Below are 18,608 nucleotides of genomic sequence, written 5' to 3' on the forward strand. Positions count from 1 at the left end.
AAAAAACGACTTAGAAATATATAACGTATGCAGAATAAATTCCCAATATGCCACAATGAGGAATGTTCCAAGGGATTATTTAGTACACTTTGAAAGATAAACAAAAAGTTTGAGATTGTCACTTGAAATCTAAACTGCAAATTGATAAAGTGGATATAATTGTCCTATAATTGTCCCCCTTAGAATTTTTAGGAAGGGATTCCTTCCAGATATTTTGAAGCAGAGAAAGTTTTCATTTCATTGAACAAATTTGAAAAAATGATTTTTCTTTATTGAGAGCAAAGATTTAGACTGAACACCACAGGAAAAAAAAAAAAAAACTAAGGAAGAAACTCCCTACTTAAGTTTAAACACAATCCTCAGATCCTGGTTGAGGATCGCTTATACTGTATATATCACACCCATATTAGTCCAATTAACTCCAATTAGTTCATTGAATTCAAATCGCTCCCTCAAGTTTATCCTCATGGAATAGATCTTTTCTCTTATTTTCAAATTTAATCATAGGATGAAACCTTTTTCTTCTCTAGGATGTACATCCAAGTCTCTTTTCTGCAAGAAGTTCTCAGCTTTATTTATATCCATGAAAAAATGTCCCAAAGTTGTTCTGTTAGATGTTTTGGATCAGGGGTGTTGAATTCAAGGCCCGGGGGCCAGATCCAGCCCACGGGGTATTTAGATCTGGCCCAGGGGAGTGCCCTGGCAACAGCAAAGGTCTGGTCCATCGTGCTTCTGCTAGCAAAAACAGGCTCCCGAGCTCCGTTTTCGGCTAGCATGGCCTCCTGCAACCCTTGGCCGGTGAAAATGGAGTGTCAGCTTTGGAAGCCATATTAGTACCAGACACTTCTACACTGCTACATTCTTGAGCCTGGGAAAATGGGATAACAGATAACAGATAATCAGAGTTGGAAGGGACCTTGTAGATCATCTAGTCCAACCCCCCACCCAAGGAGGAGACCCTACACCATTTCTGACAGATGGCAGTCCAATCTCTTCTTGAAAGCCTCCAGTGATGAAGCTCCCACAACTTCCAAGGGCAAGAAGGTCCATTGGTTGAAAGTTTCTCCTTATTTCCAGGTTGAATCTCTCCTTGTTCAGTTTCCATCCATTATTCCTTGTCTGGCTTTCAGCTGCCTTGGAAAATAGTTTGATCCCCTCCTCTCTGTGGCAGCTCCTCAAATATTGGAAGATACTATCATGTCTCCCCTGGTCCTTCTCTTCCCTAGACTAGCCAGGCCCAGTTCCTGCAACCGTTCTTCGTATGTTTTAGTCTCCAGTCCCCTAATGATCCTGGTTGCTCTTCTTTGTACTTTTTATAGAGTCTCAGGAGGGAATTTCTTGGAGTGTATGTGGTTAGACATAATAGCATTCTTCTTCTAAGTCAAGGTCATGTTATTACTGCACCTGGGTGAGAGGATGTCTCAAGTCGGGACGGAGGCTGATTGGGGCATGTGGTGCCATGAGGGGTGCAGGGAGTGGACTTGTAATTTTTTTACTTGTTGCAAGGAAACCCAAAACTTTCAGATCTGGGATTTTCCAGATGTGCCAGTTTACTATTCAAATAAAAAGAACCTTGGAGAGGATGATGTCTCTTTCGGAGTTATTTGTTGGACTGGAGGTTTTCTGGAATGCTGACTTGGAGTTTTGAGCTTCACTGGCTGAGGGCTGCAGGAGGCCATTGCAGCCAAGCCCGTTTTGGCTAGCAGAGGGTTCGGGTCACCACAGGTGCCCCCGATAGGAGTGATGTCGAGTTGGCCATGCCCCCCTGGCCCCTCTACCCCGCCCCCCCCAAGGTCAAACACAACCCTGATGCAGCCCTCAAGGAAACCAAGTTTGACACCCCTGTTGTAGATTAACCTGAAGGAAATCTTCACATATTAAATTTTTCTTCGCTGAGATGACTATCATATCATTTTTTCTCAAAGAATTCTTGACCTTGTTAGTATCCACGGATAAAAAGTCCCAACCTGGGGCTTACTTGGAAGTCTTGTTCCAATTGCACCATCTTGGGAGGATTACATTCAAACCACCATCATAATAAAAGCTGGTGTCGGATTTATATGCCTAAGGTACAGTTATTTGCATTATCCACCATTTTGTAGAGTTGCCCCCGTGGTTTGATGATTTTCTACACCTAATTGTGTCACTTGTTCTTTTTTAACATCCTCTGTAGAGTTAGCATATTTTATCATATTTGGACACAGAAAGCAACATGAGACAGACAATTAATTAAATTAGGTAATAGAATAACAGAACAATAGAGTTGGAAGGGAATTTGGAGGTGTTCTAGTCCAGGGATCACCAAACTTTTGGACCCCAGAGACCACCAAGCTCATAATTTTAAATCCTGGGGACCACTAATATGAATTTTGACTGACAGTGACTTGCTGATGTTGGAGAGAGGAGGGAAAGGGAGAGAGAGAGAGAGAGAGAGAGATCTGATCTAACCCCTCTCTCTCCCAATCACCCCCTCTCTCTCACACACACACAAACACACAGAAGCAGGAGTGGGATTCAAATTTCTTAACAACTGGTTCTGTGGGTGTGGCCTAATGTGTGGGTGTGGCTTGGTGGTCATGTGACTGGCTGGGCATGGATTGTATGTAAATATTATAAATATTTATGTAAACATTGAATTTTATAAAAAAAAGAGAGTAACTTTTACCCAAAATCAGGCAAAGCAGGCAGGCAGATTGAGTTGTTCACAGAATCACTCAGAGATCTATCTATCTGCCATCGGCTACCTAAGTCTGTCATATAAAATTTGCTTGCAAGCAAACTCACAAAATTAACTCATAACACACCACGTAGGTAAATATTAAATTTTTTATAAAGAAAGAGCAACTTTTACCCAAAACCAGGCAAAGCGGTCAAGCAGATTGAGTTACTCACAGAAACACTCAGAGATCTATCAATCCACCATCGGCTACCTAAGTCTGTCACATAAAATTTGCTTGCCGTGAGATTTCACCCAATAATAGAAGCTTCAATCCTAAGGAAGGTTCGGCTCTGCTTAAAAGCAGAGCCAAAGATCTAAAGATCAGCTAGAAAGCAATAAATGCAACGATTTCCTGCTTTCTAGCTAATCTAAATCTCCCGACGCAGCAGAACAGCTGATAGTCAGAAGAGGAAAAATAGCAACTTAGCAGGCATGTTTGCCAGGTAAGGAATTAGTGGACGGGTAGGGCAGATCATGTGGGCGGCGCAGCCTTGTGTTCCTGCACAGCCTAGATTAATTGCCTTGAAGGGTGCTCTGGGGGTGACATTTCTCTGTGGACCACCAAAATTTTCTCATGGCCCTGTACCATTTCAGACGAATAGTTGACCAATCTCTTCTTAAAAATCTTCAGTGTTCACAAGCACCCACAACTTCTGGAAGCAGGTTGTTCCATTCATCAATTGTTCTCCTTGTCAGAAAATTTCTCCTTAGTTCTATGCTGCTTCTGTGCTTAACAGAAGAACAGAATAACAGGGTTGGAAGGGACCTTGGAGGTCTTCTAGTCCAACCCCCTGCTCAAGCAGGAGACCCTACACAATTCTGAACAAATGGCTGTCTAATCTTTCCTTGAAAACCTCCAGTGATGGAGCACCCACAACTTCTGAAGGCAATTAGCCTGTTCCACTGGCTAATTGTTCTCACTTTTAGGAAATTTCTCCTTCATTCCAGGTTGCTTCTCTCCTTGATTAGTTTCCATCCATTATTCCTTGTCTGGCCTTCAGGTGCTTTGGAAAATAGCTTGACTCCCTCTTCTTTGGGGCAGCCCCTCAAATATTGGAACATCATGTCACCCCGGTCCTACTTTACATTAAAGTAGACCTACTGAATTCCAGCAACCATTCTTGATACGTTTTATCCTCCAGCTCCCTAATAATCTTGGTTGCTCTTCTCTGCACTTTATCTAGAGTCTCAACATCTTTTTTATATCATGGAGATCAAGTGACACCCTATCTTTCTTTCTACTCATAAATGTATCGAATGATATATTTCCCAGCAAACATTCCCCCATCTATACAAAGAGTACAGACACAAGTATGGAATGTGGATATTTAACATTTTGTATCACTGCTACACATTTCAACAGCATCTATCTAGAGCTCCAAATTAAATGATTTTTCTGTTGGCTTCTTTATAACCTCTGTAAGCAAATACTTTATATTTCTTTCCTAATCACTTAAATGCGTGTTGAAAGAACAGCTACTTTCACTTTTTTGTTTTTTGTTTTTATAAAAAATAAGCAATCAGCATTTATGTCTATGTATACCAGAGGTCTCCAAACTTGGCCACTTTAAGACTTGTGGACTTCAACTCCCAGAATTCTCCAGCCAGCATATCTGGCTGAGGAATTCTGGGAGTTGAAGTCCACAAGTCTTAAAGTGGCCAAGTTTGGAGACCGCTGATATAGATTCTCAGTAAAAAATAAAAAAGGAGCCTCGAGGGGGCACACAGCACCCCCCTCACTCCATTTTGGGGTCTTCTGGGCCTCAGAGGAGCCTCTGGAGAGCTGATTGTCGGGAGGGAAAAAAAAAGAAATACCTTAATGGGCCAGCGTCAGGCAGGCGGGGTGAGCGCGCATCCGGTGAGTGGGGCAAACGAGCCAGTGGTTACCAGGTGACTAGGTCAAGGGCGTGGCCAGTCAGAACTTACTACCGGTTCGGCGACCCACACCAAATCCTTGCTACCAGTTCGTCTGAACCGGTGCGAACCGGCTGAATACCACCTCTGGACTGGATTTTGTTTTTCCTTGAAGATATTTTGATTCTTATCCAAGAAGCTTCTTCAATTCAGTCAGAATTGAAGAAGCTTTTTGGATGAGAAGTGAAACATCTTCAAGGAAAAAAGAAAGAAAAAGCGCTTTGGGACAATCCATTTTAAGACAGATTCATTTTAGTCATGGACATGGCAAAACAATACAAGGTTGATTTTTTTTTTATCACCATATTGATTTTATAGGCTTATAATGTTATCTGTTTGAGAGAGTAAAGCATTTTAATAACATTATTATCAATTCATTAACCACATTGTTTCTCATCCTGAAAATCTGTTGGGAACAAGTATAGGTGAAACTCAAAAAAATTAGAATATCGTGCGAAAGTTCATTTATTTCAGTAATGCAACTTAAAAGGTGAACCTAATATATGAGATAGACTCATTACATGCAGAGCAAGATAGTTCAAACCATGATGTGTCATAATTGAGATGATTCTGGCTTACAGCTCATGAAAACGCCAAATCCACATTCTTTTTTAGAAAATTAGAATATTGTGAAAAGGTTCAATATTCTAGGCTCAAAGTGTCCCACTCTAATCAGCTAATTAAGCCATAACACCTGCAAAGGGTTCCTGGGCCTTTAAATGGTCTCTAAGTCTGGTTCAGTAGGAATCACAATCATGGGAAAGACCACTGACCTGACAGTTGTGCAGAAAACTATCACTGACACCCTCCATAAGGAGGGAAAGCCTCAAAAGGTAATTGCAAAAGAAGTTGGATGTTCCCAAAGTGCTGTATCAAAGTACATTAATAGAAAATTGTGTGGAAGGGAAAAGTGTGGAAGAAAAAAGTGCACAAGCAGCAGGGATGACCGCAGCCTGGAGAGGATTGTCAGGAAAAGGCCATTCAAAAGTGTCGGGGACTTTCACAAGGAGTGGACTGAACCATCATCATCACAATTATGAGAAATCACAGCTTGAACTATCTTACCTTTCATGTAATGAGTATATCCTATATTAATTTCACCTTTTAAGTTGCACTACTGAAATAAATGAACTTTTGCACGATATTCTAATTTTTCGAGTTTCACCTATATGCCTAACTTGAACTTCCAGATTGTTGCAGTATGTGGAGTTTTACGGAACAACATTTTTTCATTGTTGCATCCAACATCTATGGGAAATTCTCAGCCAGCAACTTCATGTTTGTCCCAAAGATGCTTTTTTTTTTTTCAAAAGGCAACTGGACTTTCTAGTTTTTCCTTGAAGATGTTTTGCTTCTCATCCAAGAAGCTTCTTCAGCTCTGACTTTTGAATCCGATCTTCTTTATTAGGAAAAAGGAAGCGATGGAAAGTAGGATGCCGCTTTGCTCAGGAAAAGCGCCATGCAGAGAACATAGATGGATAGTTGCGATGCGGAGTCTGTGGAGTCTGTGAAGAAAACACAGTGCATTGTTTTGATGTGATCATAATCTTAGCTTGAGTAAGATGGGCAGCCAATACATTTTGCGAATAAAACGAAATAATAAAATAAAGCCTTGTTCCATCATAGGTATCCCAGATTTGCACCAAGGGTTTCCTCACAGTAAAACATGAAGATGGCAGACACTTTTCACTCCTCTATATGTTTCATGAACACCGTTGCATGAGATCAGCCCATAGATAGCAACAACACTTAGACTTCTATATCGCCTCACAGTGCTTTATAGCCCTCTCTAAGCGGTTTACAGAGTCAGCCTCTGGCCCCCAATAATCTGGGTCCTCATTTTATCAACTTTGGAAGGGCGGAAGGCTGAGCCAACCTTGAGCTGGTCAGGATTGAACCCCTGGCAGTGGGCACTGTTAGCCTGCAGTACTGCACTCTAACCACTGTGCCACCGTAGCTCAGATAGTCCTTGTTAAGACCATACCTGGAATCCTGCATCCAGTTTTGGTCACCACCTTATAAAAAAGATGTTGAGACTTTTGAAAGAGTGCAGAGAAGAGCAACAAAGAGCCTGGTGTCTAAAACATACAAAGAATGGTTGCAGGAATCGAGTAGGTTTATTCTAATGAAAAGAAGGACTAGGGGTGACATAATAGCAGTGTTCTTCATTAACAACTTAGATGAGGGACTAGAAGGGGAACTTACTACCGTAAATTTGCAGGTGATACTAAGCTGGTAGGAATAGCTAACTCCGAAGAAGATCGGCTCAAGATCCAGATGGATCTTGACAGACTAGAATACTGGGCCATATCTAGGAAAGTGAAATTCAATGTAGAGAAAAGGAAAGTCCTACACTTAGGCAAGAAAAACCAGAAGTGTACATATAAACTGGGTGAAACCAGGCTCAATAGCAGTAACTATGAGAGGGATCTTGGAGTCTTAGTGGACAACCAGCTAAATAGGAGCCAGCCGTGTGCAGCAGCTGCCAAAAAAGCTAATGCAATCCTAAGTTGCATTAACAGAGGGATACAATCAAGATCAAGTACTAACTGGGGTGGGTTTCTACCGGTTCTGTCCACCTCTGTAGAACCGGTAGCTCTGAAGAGCAGCAGACATAGAACTGGTTCTATGTCTGCTGATGTTTTTGCCTACCTGCCCACCTGGGCTGTTACCTGACCTTTATTTCCTGCCGAGCGAGGCACAGCTGTAGTTAAAAAAGCAGGAAAAAGGGCATTGGTGCTTACCTGACACGCCCGTTCTCTTTGAGCTGTGAAGAGCATCCAGTAGTGAGGAGGTGCTTCCGTCTCTGCATGTCTAGGCTGGGCTTAATTTGTGGAACGCTCCTCCTCCTCCTCCACGGGACTCCTCCCCAGCGTTCCCCAGTTTTGGCAAAGACGAGAGACATAACCGCCCTTGTCCTCAAAGCCCTAACAAATTTGTTGGCTGAAACAGGATCCCACCAGATGGAAAAAAAGGGTGGGGCTGGATCTCTTCACAGCTCAAAGAGAATGGGCGTGTCAGGTAAGTACCAATGCCCTTTCTCCCATGAGCTGTTCAGAGCATCCAGTGGTGGGACATACCAAAGCTTGGCCTCTATACTAAGAAACGGTTGAGACGTTTCAGATCCAATATTGCTCTCCACTAGCCCCCGAACTTTTGGGAACAACAAAAAGATGTGAATAGAAACCTCGCCCTTGTTGATTGGTAGCTACTAGTTGGATGGCTTGTATGTCCAGTAGATAATGGATAGCTGTTTCCATAAGATTACATTTAACCGGAACTCTGGAAACAGGGCATGACATGAAAAAGTCTGGGGGAGAGGATTGAAACTCCAGTGCAAGACCAAATCTGATCGTGTCTCTGATGCAGGAATCAGATGTTGAGAAGTCCCATTGGTCCGTGAATAATTTAAGGCATCCGCCAATGGGAGCCGGGTCCGGGGAGTTATCTTGGATGTCGGACAGACCTATTTCCTGCTCCTCGAAAGGATCTCTTGGATTGGCCACCCCTTCTGTTCCTATCCCCGAAGTCGGACCTTTCTGGCTGCTGCCCTGGTCTAAAAAATGGGGGTCTCTGGTATCTGGGTGAGAAGAATCCCTGATAAAAGGGCCGAAAGGATCCCCTCCGAAAGGACTGAGGGTTTCTAGAATCTGACTTCTGAAAAAGGGAAGGTAGAATTTTCTTTTTGTTTCGGGTTTCGATTAGCAGCGGGTCGAAGGCAGGGCCAAAGAGTCTGTCTCCCGCAACAGGAGATGAAGCCAGCTTGCATTTGTGTTCCATGTCCGCTTGCCAATGTTTTAACCATAGTAAGCGTCGCGCTGTGACATGTGAGGTAATGGCCCTGGCTGAAAATCTGACCGCATGATAAGTTGCGTCAGCTGAGAATTCAGCGGCTGCTATAAGTTTTGCAATATCTTGGTGTGCTCCAATGTTGGAATTAGGGACGTGCTCCTGTAAGAGACGTAGTCACCTGAGAGAAGCATGGGTAAAGGAGGAAGCGGCTGTGGCCGCTCTGATGGCCTATGTGTCAGACTGATGGGCCCTGCGTAGGGCAAGCTTGGCTCGTTTTTCCTCCGGCTTTAATGCTTCCAGCGCTTCACTGGGAATGGAGGACAAGGACGCTAATTCCACTATAGGTTCGTCTACTTCGGGAGTATTCAACAATTTTGAGAAATCAGGGGCCAAATTAAAATATTTCCTGTCATATCCCGTGGGGGCAGGGTACACCACTGCAGACACCCCCTGTTTCTGTACCAGGTCTGAAAACATGTGAGGAACTGGAATCACATCTGCCTCAACTACCGGTTGGTTGAAAATTAGATCTTCTGGTCACACTTCTGAAAGAGTTGGAGTGGTAGAAGGGGCCGACTTGTTCAGGCGTGCAATGTTTTTTGCCTTAAACAAAAGTGATCTGAATAGTTGTGGGCTATTGTTATTATTATTATTGTTATTATTGGAGTGAATGAAAGTCACCAATATATATAGAGAGATATAAATATATATATATATCTAAATTAATAGAGAAACAGCTTGATATAGTGAATATCCAAACAGCCAAATTAAGAACACCTGAAAGGCCAAGATAATAAAGAGAGGCCTTCAACAGCTTCCCTGCACAGGCGGACACGGGCCTGGGGTGCTCGCTGTTGTGCCGTTGGGTGGCTAAGGCTGTGAGCGTTAAGCCAACAATAATACACGGATGGCCTCGAATCTAATAAGAAAATGAGGTGTAATAATTCCTTTGGTCATCAGAAGGAAAAACCTCTGACCGGGAAGGAAAGCTACCTCACACAGCTCGAGATACAAATAGCATGGTCACGCAGTTTTTAAAAACCAAGGCAAAAACAATGGCCGTTACTTTTGGTGCACACGCGCTTCCCAGCAACAAACTCCCGCCGTGTGGGGAAATGCCTCCGATGGCTTCTCCTTGTGGCTAAAAGGAACGGCGGGGAAAGGGGTGGAAAGAATTCTTACTGCTTTCCACTCCAAGACGGTGTTCTGAGGGGAAAAATCAAATGTTACGACTCAGATGAGAGTGAAAACGCCCATGCCGCTATTGCCGATATAGAGAAAGGCAATGCAGAATCACAATGGCGGGGGGGGGGGGGCTTGGAGCAATTCCGAAGCCACCCACTGCTTCGGGCGCAAAACAGCACTGCCCGAAAATGTAAATGATCTCTGATGACCAGATGGAGAGAGCTAACGTCGGGAGATCATAAAGTGATTTGGAGGCTAAAAGCCTGAAAAAATGAACTGGGCTATATCCAAACCTGCTGAGTAATATTCCTGTTTCGACCAAGGAAGAAGCACTGCCTAGCCACAATGAGGCTGAGCCAAAACTGGGGAACACCGGGGAGGAGTCCCGTGGAGGAGGAGGAGCGTTCCACAAATTAAGCCCAGCCTTGACATGCAGAGACTGAAACACCACCCACTATCGGATGCTCTGAACAGCTCATGGGAGAAAAGTTCTTTTTCAAAGGCTGCTTCTCGGCACGCAGTGCTGCTCAGCTGTCCAGGCACCAGGCTGATGACGATTTACAGGCACTCGCAGCATGCAGGGAAGCACATCGTAAATCACTGAACCTCGTAAATCATCGAACCGGTAGTTAACCCTGTCTGATCCCACCCCCGGGTACTAATACCACTCTTTAAAGCCTTAGTAAGACCACACCTAGAGTACTGCATCCAGTTTTGTTCATCACATGATAAAAAAGATGTTGAGATGCTGGAAATAGTGCAGAGAAGAGCAACCAGGTTGATGAGGGGACTGGAGGCTCAAACATACAATGAACGATTGCAGGAACTGGGCTTGGGCTAGTTTAGAAAAGAGAAGGACCAGGGGAGACAGGAGAGCATCTTCCAATATTTGAGGGGCTGCCCCAGAGAGGAGGAAGGAGTCAAGCTATTCTCCAAAGCACCTGAAGGCCAGACAAGGAATAATGGATGGAAACTGAACAAGGAGAGATTCAACCTGGAAATAAGAAGAAACTTTCTGACAGTGAGAACAATCAACCCATGGAACCGAAGTTGCCTTCAGAAATTATGGGAGCGCCATCACTTGAGACTTTCAAGAAGAGATTGGACTGCCATTTGTCAGAAATGGTGTAGGGTCTCCTGCTTGGGTGGGGGGTTGGACTAGATTCCCTACAAGGTCCCTTCCAACTCTGATTATCTGTTATCTGTTACTTATCTGATATCTCAGGGGCTGCCACAGAGAGGAGGAGGAGGTCAAGCTATTCTCCAAAGCACCTGAGGGCAGGACAAGAAGCAACGGATGGAAACTAATCAAGGAGAGAAGCAACTTAGAACTAAAGAGACATTTCCTGACTGTTAGAACAATTAATCAGTGGAACTGCTTGGTGCCAGAAGTTGTGGGTGTTCCATCAGTGGAGGTTTTCAAGAGGAAACTGGACAGTCCCTTGTCTCAGATGGTATAGGGCTCCCTCCTTGAGCAGGGGGTTGGACTAGAAGTCCTCCAAAGTCCCTTCCAATTGTTTAATACCAATAGCAATTGGGCTTATATGCCACTTCGTACTGCTTGATGGCCCTCTCTAAGCAGTTCACAGAGTCCTCATATTGTCCCTAAATATCTGGGTCCTCATTTCAGTGACCTCAGAAAGATAAAAGGCTGAGTCGACCTTGAACCGCTCAGGATCAAACTTCTGTCAGTGAACAGAGTTAGTCTACAATACTGTATTCTGATCGATCGATCGATCGATCGATATAGATAGATATAGATAGATATGGATGGAGAGACAGATAGATAGATAGATGATAGATAGATAGATAGATAGATAGATAGATAGATAGATAGATATGGATGGATAGACAGAGATAGATAGATAGATGATAGGTAGATAGAAGATAGATAGATAGATGATAGATAGATGATAGATAGATAATAAATAGATAATAGATAGATAGATAGATAGATAGATAGATAGATAGATAGATAGATAGATATGGATGGATAGACAGAGATAGATAGATAGATTATAGGTAGATAGATGATAGATAGATAGATGATAGATAGATGATAGATAGATGATAGATAGATAATAAATAGATAATAGATAGATAGATAGATAAATAGATAGATGATAGGTAGGTAGGTAGGTAGATAGATAGATAGATAGATAGATAGATAGATAGATGATAGATAGATAGATAGATAGATAGATGATAGATAGATAGATAGACAGTAGATAGATAGACAGATAGATAGATAGATAGATAGATAGATAGATAGATAGATAGATAGATAGATAGATAGATATGGATGGATAGATAGATGATAGGTAGATAGGTAGGTAGGTAGATAGAATGAATTATTTATTGGCCTTGCCCTCGTCCCATCCAAAACCTAATTTTGCCTACATCAAAGAAGGAAAAGAAATGATGGGGGGGTCACTTTGGGGGTGACATTTCTCTGAGGACCACCAAATTTTTCTCATGAACCACCAGTGGTTCCCGGCCCACTGGTTGGCGACCAATGCTTTCAATCATGATGTATCAAGGAGTAATACAATCTAATCTTTAAAAAAATGATCTGAAAAACAAACGGAAAAGCTGCAAAGCCTAAATCAGCAAATTCTCAGCAGAAAACAAAAGACATTTACTTTGTTGAAGTTGTTCCGTCACAAGCGTGATGGTATCGTAGACTGGAGACTGGGAATCCTGCTGGACCAGGCAAAGGAACGTGGAGAAATTCCTGTCTTCGGCGGCCAATATCTCGAGGCTGCTGTTGAGGGAAAAGGTCCCATCGGGATTCGAGGTCTTCATGCCAACCTTTCCTTTTCTGGCTTGGGCATCCTTGGCAAACAACTCCACTTTCGCATCTTCTGGATAAAAGCTTTCTGCGTTGCAAGTGACCGTCACTGAGGTGTTCAGCTGGATGGGAGAAGGTGGGTTGATCTCAAGATGCACCTTGGGAGGAACTGAGCAAAGAAAGCCAAAGAGGTCAGTCAAAAAGCTTTGGACTCCTGGTTCCTGCATGCAGAATGGGGTGAAAGTCCCAAGTGATTCTGTTCAGCCATTGTTGCATTGGGGGAAATAATTCTGGGACAAGTAGGATTAAAATATATCTCTGTCAGGGCTCCAATGTATCCACCCCCATTCAAATCATAAGTCTCTAACTATATCTCTCAGAGTGTTAGCTGGATGCAGTCGATACTAAAATATATCATTCATTTCCCCCTTTGACCCTGTATGTATATTCTCCAATAGGACGCATCCATAGCAAAGAGTCATCAATCATGCTCTCCAGTAATATTCTTGTGTGACGACAGCATTGGTCTGCCAAGGCGATTATCTGAGGCATTTAAGGAATGCACTGCTTTACCCACTGCCTTTCTGTTGGCAACTAAAAGACCAAAGGAGTATTTTTTAGCTGACAATCTCACCAATTTGGAAATCTACACAAGTTGACCCAAGTCCCTGGGGAAAGAGTCAGAGGTACCATGTTTCCCAGAAAAGAAGACCGGGTCTTAGTTTCTCTTGGGACCCAAAATAAGCACCAGGTCTTATTTTTGGGGAATGCCTTCCCCGCTTCCCTTAGGAGCAGTGTAATCAGGCCTTCTACACCCTGACACCTGTCGTGATGCTGCCAGATATCTTATGCAGCCGCTCACAGCTGTTCATGGTATGAGGCCACCTGGCTTATTGTGCTGGTGCTGCCACTTACGGCAGGGCGCCACACCGCCCATCGTGCCAGTTCAACTGCTCACGACAGGAGGCTGCGTGGTGTATTGTGCCATTGTGCACATGAGGGGCGGCACTGGAGCAACATGCCACACAATGTCCTGCTGTGAGCAGCGGCCCTTGCGCCATGCACCACGTGTCATCCAGCCACAAGCAGTCAGAAGCAGCCGCAGAAGAAGTCGGGTATCAAAGAGACAGGTTTTGGGGCCGGGCTACGGCAGTCCTAAGGTAAACTGGTTGCAGGGCAAGTGGGGCAGCTCCACCCCCTCTACCCCCATCCTAGCATGATTTTTATGTATGCGCTTCACCCCACCTCATACAACCAGCTGATGAGTGGGACTTAACTGGGGCTTTTTTGGGGGGGGGTGTTAGAGCTTATATTAGACGCAGGTGTGAAAATTGGTCTAGGGCTTATTTTGGGGTTATTTCTGGGGGTTATTTTGGGAGGTAGGGCTTATATTAGGCACAGGCAGGAAAATTGGAATAGGACTTATTTTGGGGGTAGGTTGTATTTTAGAGGAAACACGGTAGAAGTTTTCTCTAAAAACTTGTTCCCCACAACCGCAGCCCTGTGAGGGAACTTGGGTTGAGAAAGCACGACTGATCTTAATGGGCTTCCATGGGTTGAGAACTTGATTCTTCCTGTTGCTATTCCTTCTACCAGGTCTGGACTTAATGGCCTCGTCCCTCTCTGCAACCAAAGGTTCGCCTACCTCTTAGGATATTCCCAAGTGCAAAGGTCTGCTGGAGAGAACCATTCAAGGATTTGTGTTGGATCTGGCAGGTCAGCTGAGACTTCATATCTCCTTCCTCCAGCGGGATTTCTACCGTGCTCTCTGCTCGGTAGGAGATGCTCTGCTTTTCATCAGAATTCATGACCCTGGTCTGGACAGCCAGTATTTTTTTCCCATCCTTCCACCAGCTGACCGTGATCTCTTGTGGGGAGAATCCCTCTGTGGAGCAGTTGAAGGCGGCCTGAGAACCTACAGCGATTCTTCTTGTGGGTCCAAGAACCACAGGTTGGGATGGCTTTGCTGAGGGAGAAAGTAGAGAGAGAGAGAGACATCAGTTGACGTTCCTCACAGACAATACAGGAGAACACGAGATGGATTTTGGTTGGAGAGACTCAACTTTGAACGTGGGAATTGCTCCCCTGTGTCTCACGGGTGACTGGGAATACTGGGTGACTGGGAACCCTCCATCCCTAGAAATGAAATGCAGAGGGCCACTTACCAATTACAGAAACCAGAGTGCCTTTCCCCGAAGCCAGCTCTCTCTCTTGGATCCCTGCCCTGAACTTCACACAATAGTAGGTCCCGGCATCTTCAGGCTGGACATTTTGGATGTTGATGCTGAAGTCTGTGTTGGATCCTGGGATGACCCTGACCACCCGATTGGAAGCTCCTTTTTTATCGCTGTAAATGGGGGGCTGGCTTCTGTCCGGCCCTTTGTACCACCGCACGCCTCCAGGTAAATTTCCTCCAGTCAGTGTACACTTTAGAGTGAGGGTCTCTCCAGGATTCACCAATATGGTTTCCGGAAGTTGGGTTACCTCTATATTCTGCCCTGTAACAACTGAAACAAAAAAGAGACACTTTTGTACCTGGGTTTCCTCTAGAAAGCGGTCATCGCTCTTCTAGAGACAGAAATCTACTGGGGGAAGAGGTGCATTGCTGCAGGTTCAGACCGGTTCGCCTGAACCGGTTCTGATTCTGTGCAGTTCGGAGAACCGGCAAATCAGACCACCAGCTGGCTCCATCCCTGCCCATTTTCCAGGCCGTTTTCTGGGGGTTTATATTCCCCATTTCTATTTTTTTTAGCAACCAACTTGTTGTGAAACTATGAATAGTGAGGCTTATTCTGCTAAACTAATATCTTATAATTGGCCTGAAAACAGTCTGAAAAACTGCCTGAAAATGCCCCAAAAACCCTGGCTGTGAGAGGAAGATAAACTGCAAAAACTGTACAAGTGATATAAAATGATGAAACATGTTTAATAAAAGTATTACTGAAAAAGAACAAAAGATATGCTTCAATATTTACAAAATGTGAGGGGGTGTACTCACTTCTGTGATATACTGTATATATTAATCACTGCCCATTTTGAGTACATAGCAAAAAGAGGAAACTTGAGAATTAACAAGGTTGGTTCTATATGGAACAAAACTGTGGCTGAAGGTGGATGTTTTGCTTCGGGTACCACAAAGCCCCCTCCCCAAAGGGAACAAGGAAAACAAATTGTGAAGAGAGTGTGTGACAATCCTGTGGACCTTGCTCAAACATCACTTATATGCTATTTCCTGGATAGAAGAGAGTGAACGGCCAATAATCGGCCAATAAATAAGAAGATCAAGAATGCTGAAATGTTTGGCTCAATTAATAGACTGGGAAGCAGAAAAAAATGATTTAGAAATTTATAGCAATAGCACTTAGACTTATGTCCATGCCGATAGTAGCAGAGGAACATCTGGGGTGACTTTCCTTTTACCCACTAAGACTTCCCAACAGCAAGGGGAGCAAAAAAGGAACTCTGGTTTCCTCCTTGTAAATTTGCATGATTTCCCAAATCTGAGTTGCTAAGGAAATGACCAATCTCCAAATCAAGGAGCTCATAGACTTTCCTAGGAGTCCCACTGACTGATGGATTGGTTGACTGCAGTGATTTGGAGGTTCGACCAAATGACGGTCGGACCTGGGCTTGGAATTAGTACTTAGTGTATGACGATCTCTAGAAAGCCAGGAGTCTACTATGTCGGAGACAGTAGGTGTTTGGCAGCTGATGGGACCCAGAAGTGAACACCAAGTGCATCTACATAAATATCCCAGTTGGTGATGTCACCGTTGTCTGGAACCCCCAATCGGGGATCGCCTCTCATCCCTGCATGGGTTCCCACCAAAGTGATACCTATTTATCTACTTGCATTTTGATATGCTTTTGAACTGCTAGGTGAGCAGGAGCGAGCGGTGGGAACTCATCCCATCATGCAATATCTGGGTCTTGAATTCGAGCTTGCTGATCATCAAGCCTGTCTTCTAACCATAGAGCCACCATGTCCGTTTATAGTAATAGCCATAGCACTTAGACTTATATACTGCTTCACAGTGCTTTACAGTCCCCTCTAAGTAGTTTACAGAATCAGCCTCTCACCCCAACTATCTGGGTCCCCGTTTTACCCACCTCGGAAGGAGGAAAGGCTGAGTCAACCTTGAGCCTGGTGAGATTCGAACTGCCAAATTGCAGGCAGCCGGTAGTCAGCAGAAGAAGCTTGCAGTATTGCACTCTAACCACTGGGCCACCGTGGCTCCCACGGTATATAACATATACAGAATAAATTCCCAATATGCACAATGAGGAATGTTACAAGGGATTTTGAAAGAAAAAGAAAAAGTGAACCATCTTGAGATTGTCACTTTAAATCTAAACTGAAAATTGATAATGTGGACATAATTGAAGGCACAGTGATGCCAAACCGATGGTGCATTTGACTCCACCTTTACACCAGCCTAGTCAACTCCTACAGCTAGGTGTTTTCACTTCCCCACCTTGGTTCCTCCCTCCCTAAATTGTTTTATAAAATTTACTAAAGTTTATTTCCATGAGGGTTAATGGTTACATACATACAAACAGGAAAGATTTAGTGGTATATAGATATATAGAGATGCAAATGTTGATAGGCACATTTGGGAAAGGTGCAAAGCAACCCACTTCAAAACCAGAATCCCAAATTTTAAAAGAGGGGAGGGGGAATATACCTCTGCCATGCTGGGGCGGAGGCTAAATCAAAGCATGTTGGCTTTAGAGAACATCACGCATGTTCTAGACATGTTTTCTTTCCTCTCACAGAGCTAGGAATTGGGGGTCACCCCTTCAACTTTTTAAAAGAGTGTTATGACACGTTGCAGAAGTCAAGTTTGAGCAAGGGACAGTCTCTAAGTGGAGGATGAACAATATCTGTTGATGATCCTGCCTTCCTGCCTGCTCTCTCGTGCCTTGGCCACTGCTCATAATACTCTTTTGACAAAGTTGTGAGGTCAGGCCTGAAAGGGGACTTGGAAAACAATGGATTTTCTCAATCTCTTACTTTCTCTTCAACGCTTCACAATTTGTCAGGCAGTGGAAGGTGGCAATAACTGGTGGGCTCCGCTTGGACATTAGTTGGCCTTAAGTTGACCCCACCAGAGAGCATAAGCAGAGATTAAACACCAAGGTGACTACCTGGCCAACAACCAAGCCATGAGATGCCCCAATCACAGACAAAGAAGCTCACTGGAAACAAGAGTGTAATCCAAGATGGTGTGGTCCCAATATCTTGAAGTCACCGCCCCAAGGATCAAATCAAACCAGCCGGGTCCAAGTTGATCCCAGAGCTCTGATGTTCTTCCTCACTTGTAGTCACTTGGGGTGGAACCAATAAAAGAAATCTTCACACACACCCCAGGGAAATCTGGTCATCACACAGCACATCAGGCTCAAAGAAACCTTCATATTACTCTTGCACTGGATTCTACTCCAGTTGTAAATCTGAAAGTGGAACCTGCCTGATCTCAACTATCAACACTCACCCAGATCCTGCAGAAGAAGCAGCAGTAGCAGCTGAAGAGGACCAGGGGTTCTCTTGAAGGACCTCAAGGCAGCCATGCCGATAGTAGCAGAGGAACATCTGGAGTGACTTTCCTTTTACCCACTAAGACTTCCCAACAGCAAGATGAGCAAAAAAGGAACTCTGGTTTCCTCCTTGTAAATTTGCATGATTTCCCAAATCTGAGTTGCTAAGGAAATGACCAATCTCCAAATCAAGGAGCTCATAGACTTTCATAGGAGTCCCATTGACTGATGGATTGGTTGACTGCAGTGATTTGGAGGTTCGACCAAATGACGGTCGGACCTGGGCTTGGAATTAGTACTTAGTGTATGACGATCTCTAGAAAGCCAGGAGTCTACTGTGTCGGAGACAGTAGGTGTTTGGCAGCTGATGGAACCAGAAGTGAACACCAAGTGCATCTACATAAATATCCCAGTGGGTGATGTCACCATTGTCTGGAACACCCCATGGTGGCTCTCATCCCTGCCTGGGTTCCCACCAAAGTGAAGCCTATTTATCTACTTGCATTTTGAGATGCTTTTGAACTGCTAGGTGAGCAGGAGCGGCGGTGGGAACTCATACCATCACGCAGTATCTGGGTCTCGAATTCGAGCTTGCTGATCATCAAGCCTGTCTTCTAACCATAGAGCCACCATGTCCGTTTATAGTAATAGCCATAGCACGTAGACTTA

The 18,608-nt window shown here is 44.1% G+C and overlaps 1 protein-coding gene across 1 annotated transcript; it reads right to left on the reverse strand.

Moving 5' to 3' along the window:
- Nucleotides 1–4,451: 4,451 nt before the first annotated feature.
- On the reverse strand, nt 4,452–17,987 carry LOC148125991 (signal-regulatory protein gamma-like). The gene is made up of 5 exons (XM_087928858.1): nt 17,897–17,987; nt 14,567–14,908; nt 14,047–14,367; nt 12,253–12,570; nt 4,452–6,138 (listed from the first exon to the last, which is right to left on the reverse strand). The coding sequence occupies exons 1-5, from the start codon at nt 17,970–17,972 to the stop codon at nt 6,038–6,040; spliced, it is 1,158 nt and encodes a 385-aa protein (XP_087784984.1). The 5' UTR covers nt 17,973–17,987; the 3' UTR covers nt 4,452–6,037.
- Between the last annotated feature and the right edge of the window lie 621 nt (nt 17,988–18,608).

The sequence above is a fragment of the Pseudonaja textilis genome, chromosome 3, assembly GCF_049901715.1.
Source record: "Pseudonaja textilis isolate UNSWEBS1 chromosome 3, rPseTex1.2, whole genome shotgun sequence".
NCBI classification, from domain to species: Eukaryota; Metazoa; Chordata; class Lepidosauria; order Squamata; family Elapidae; genus Pseudonaja; species Pseudonaja textilis.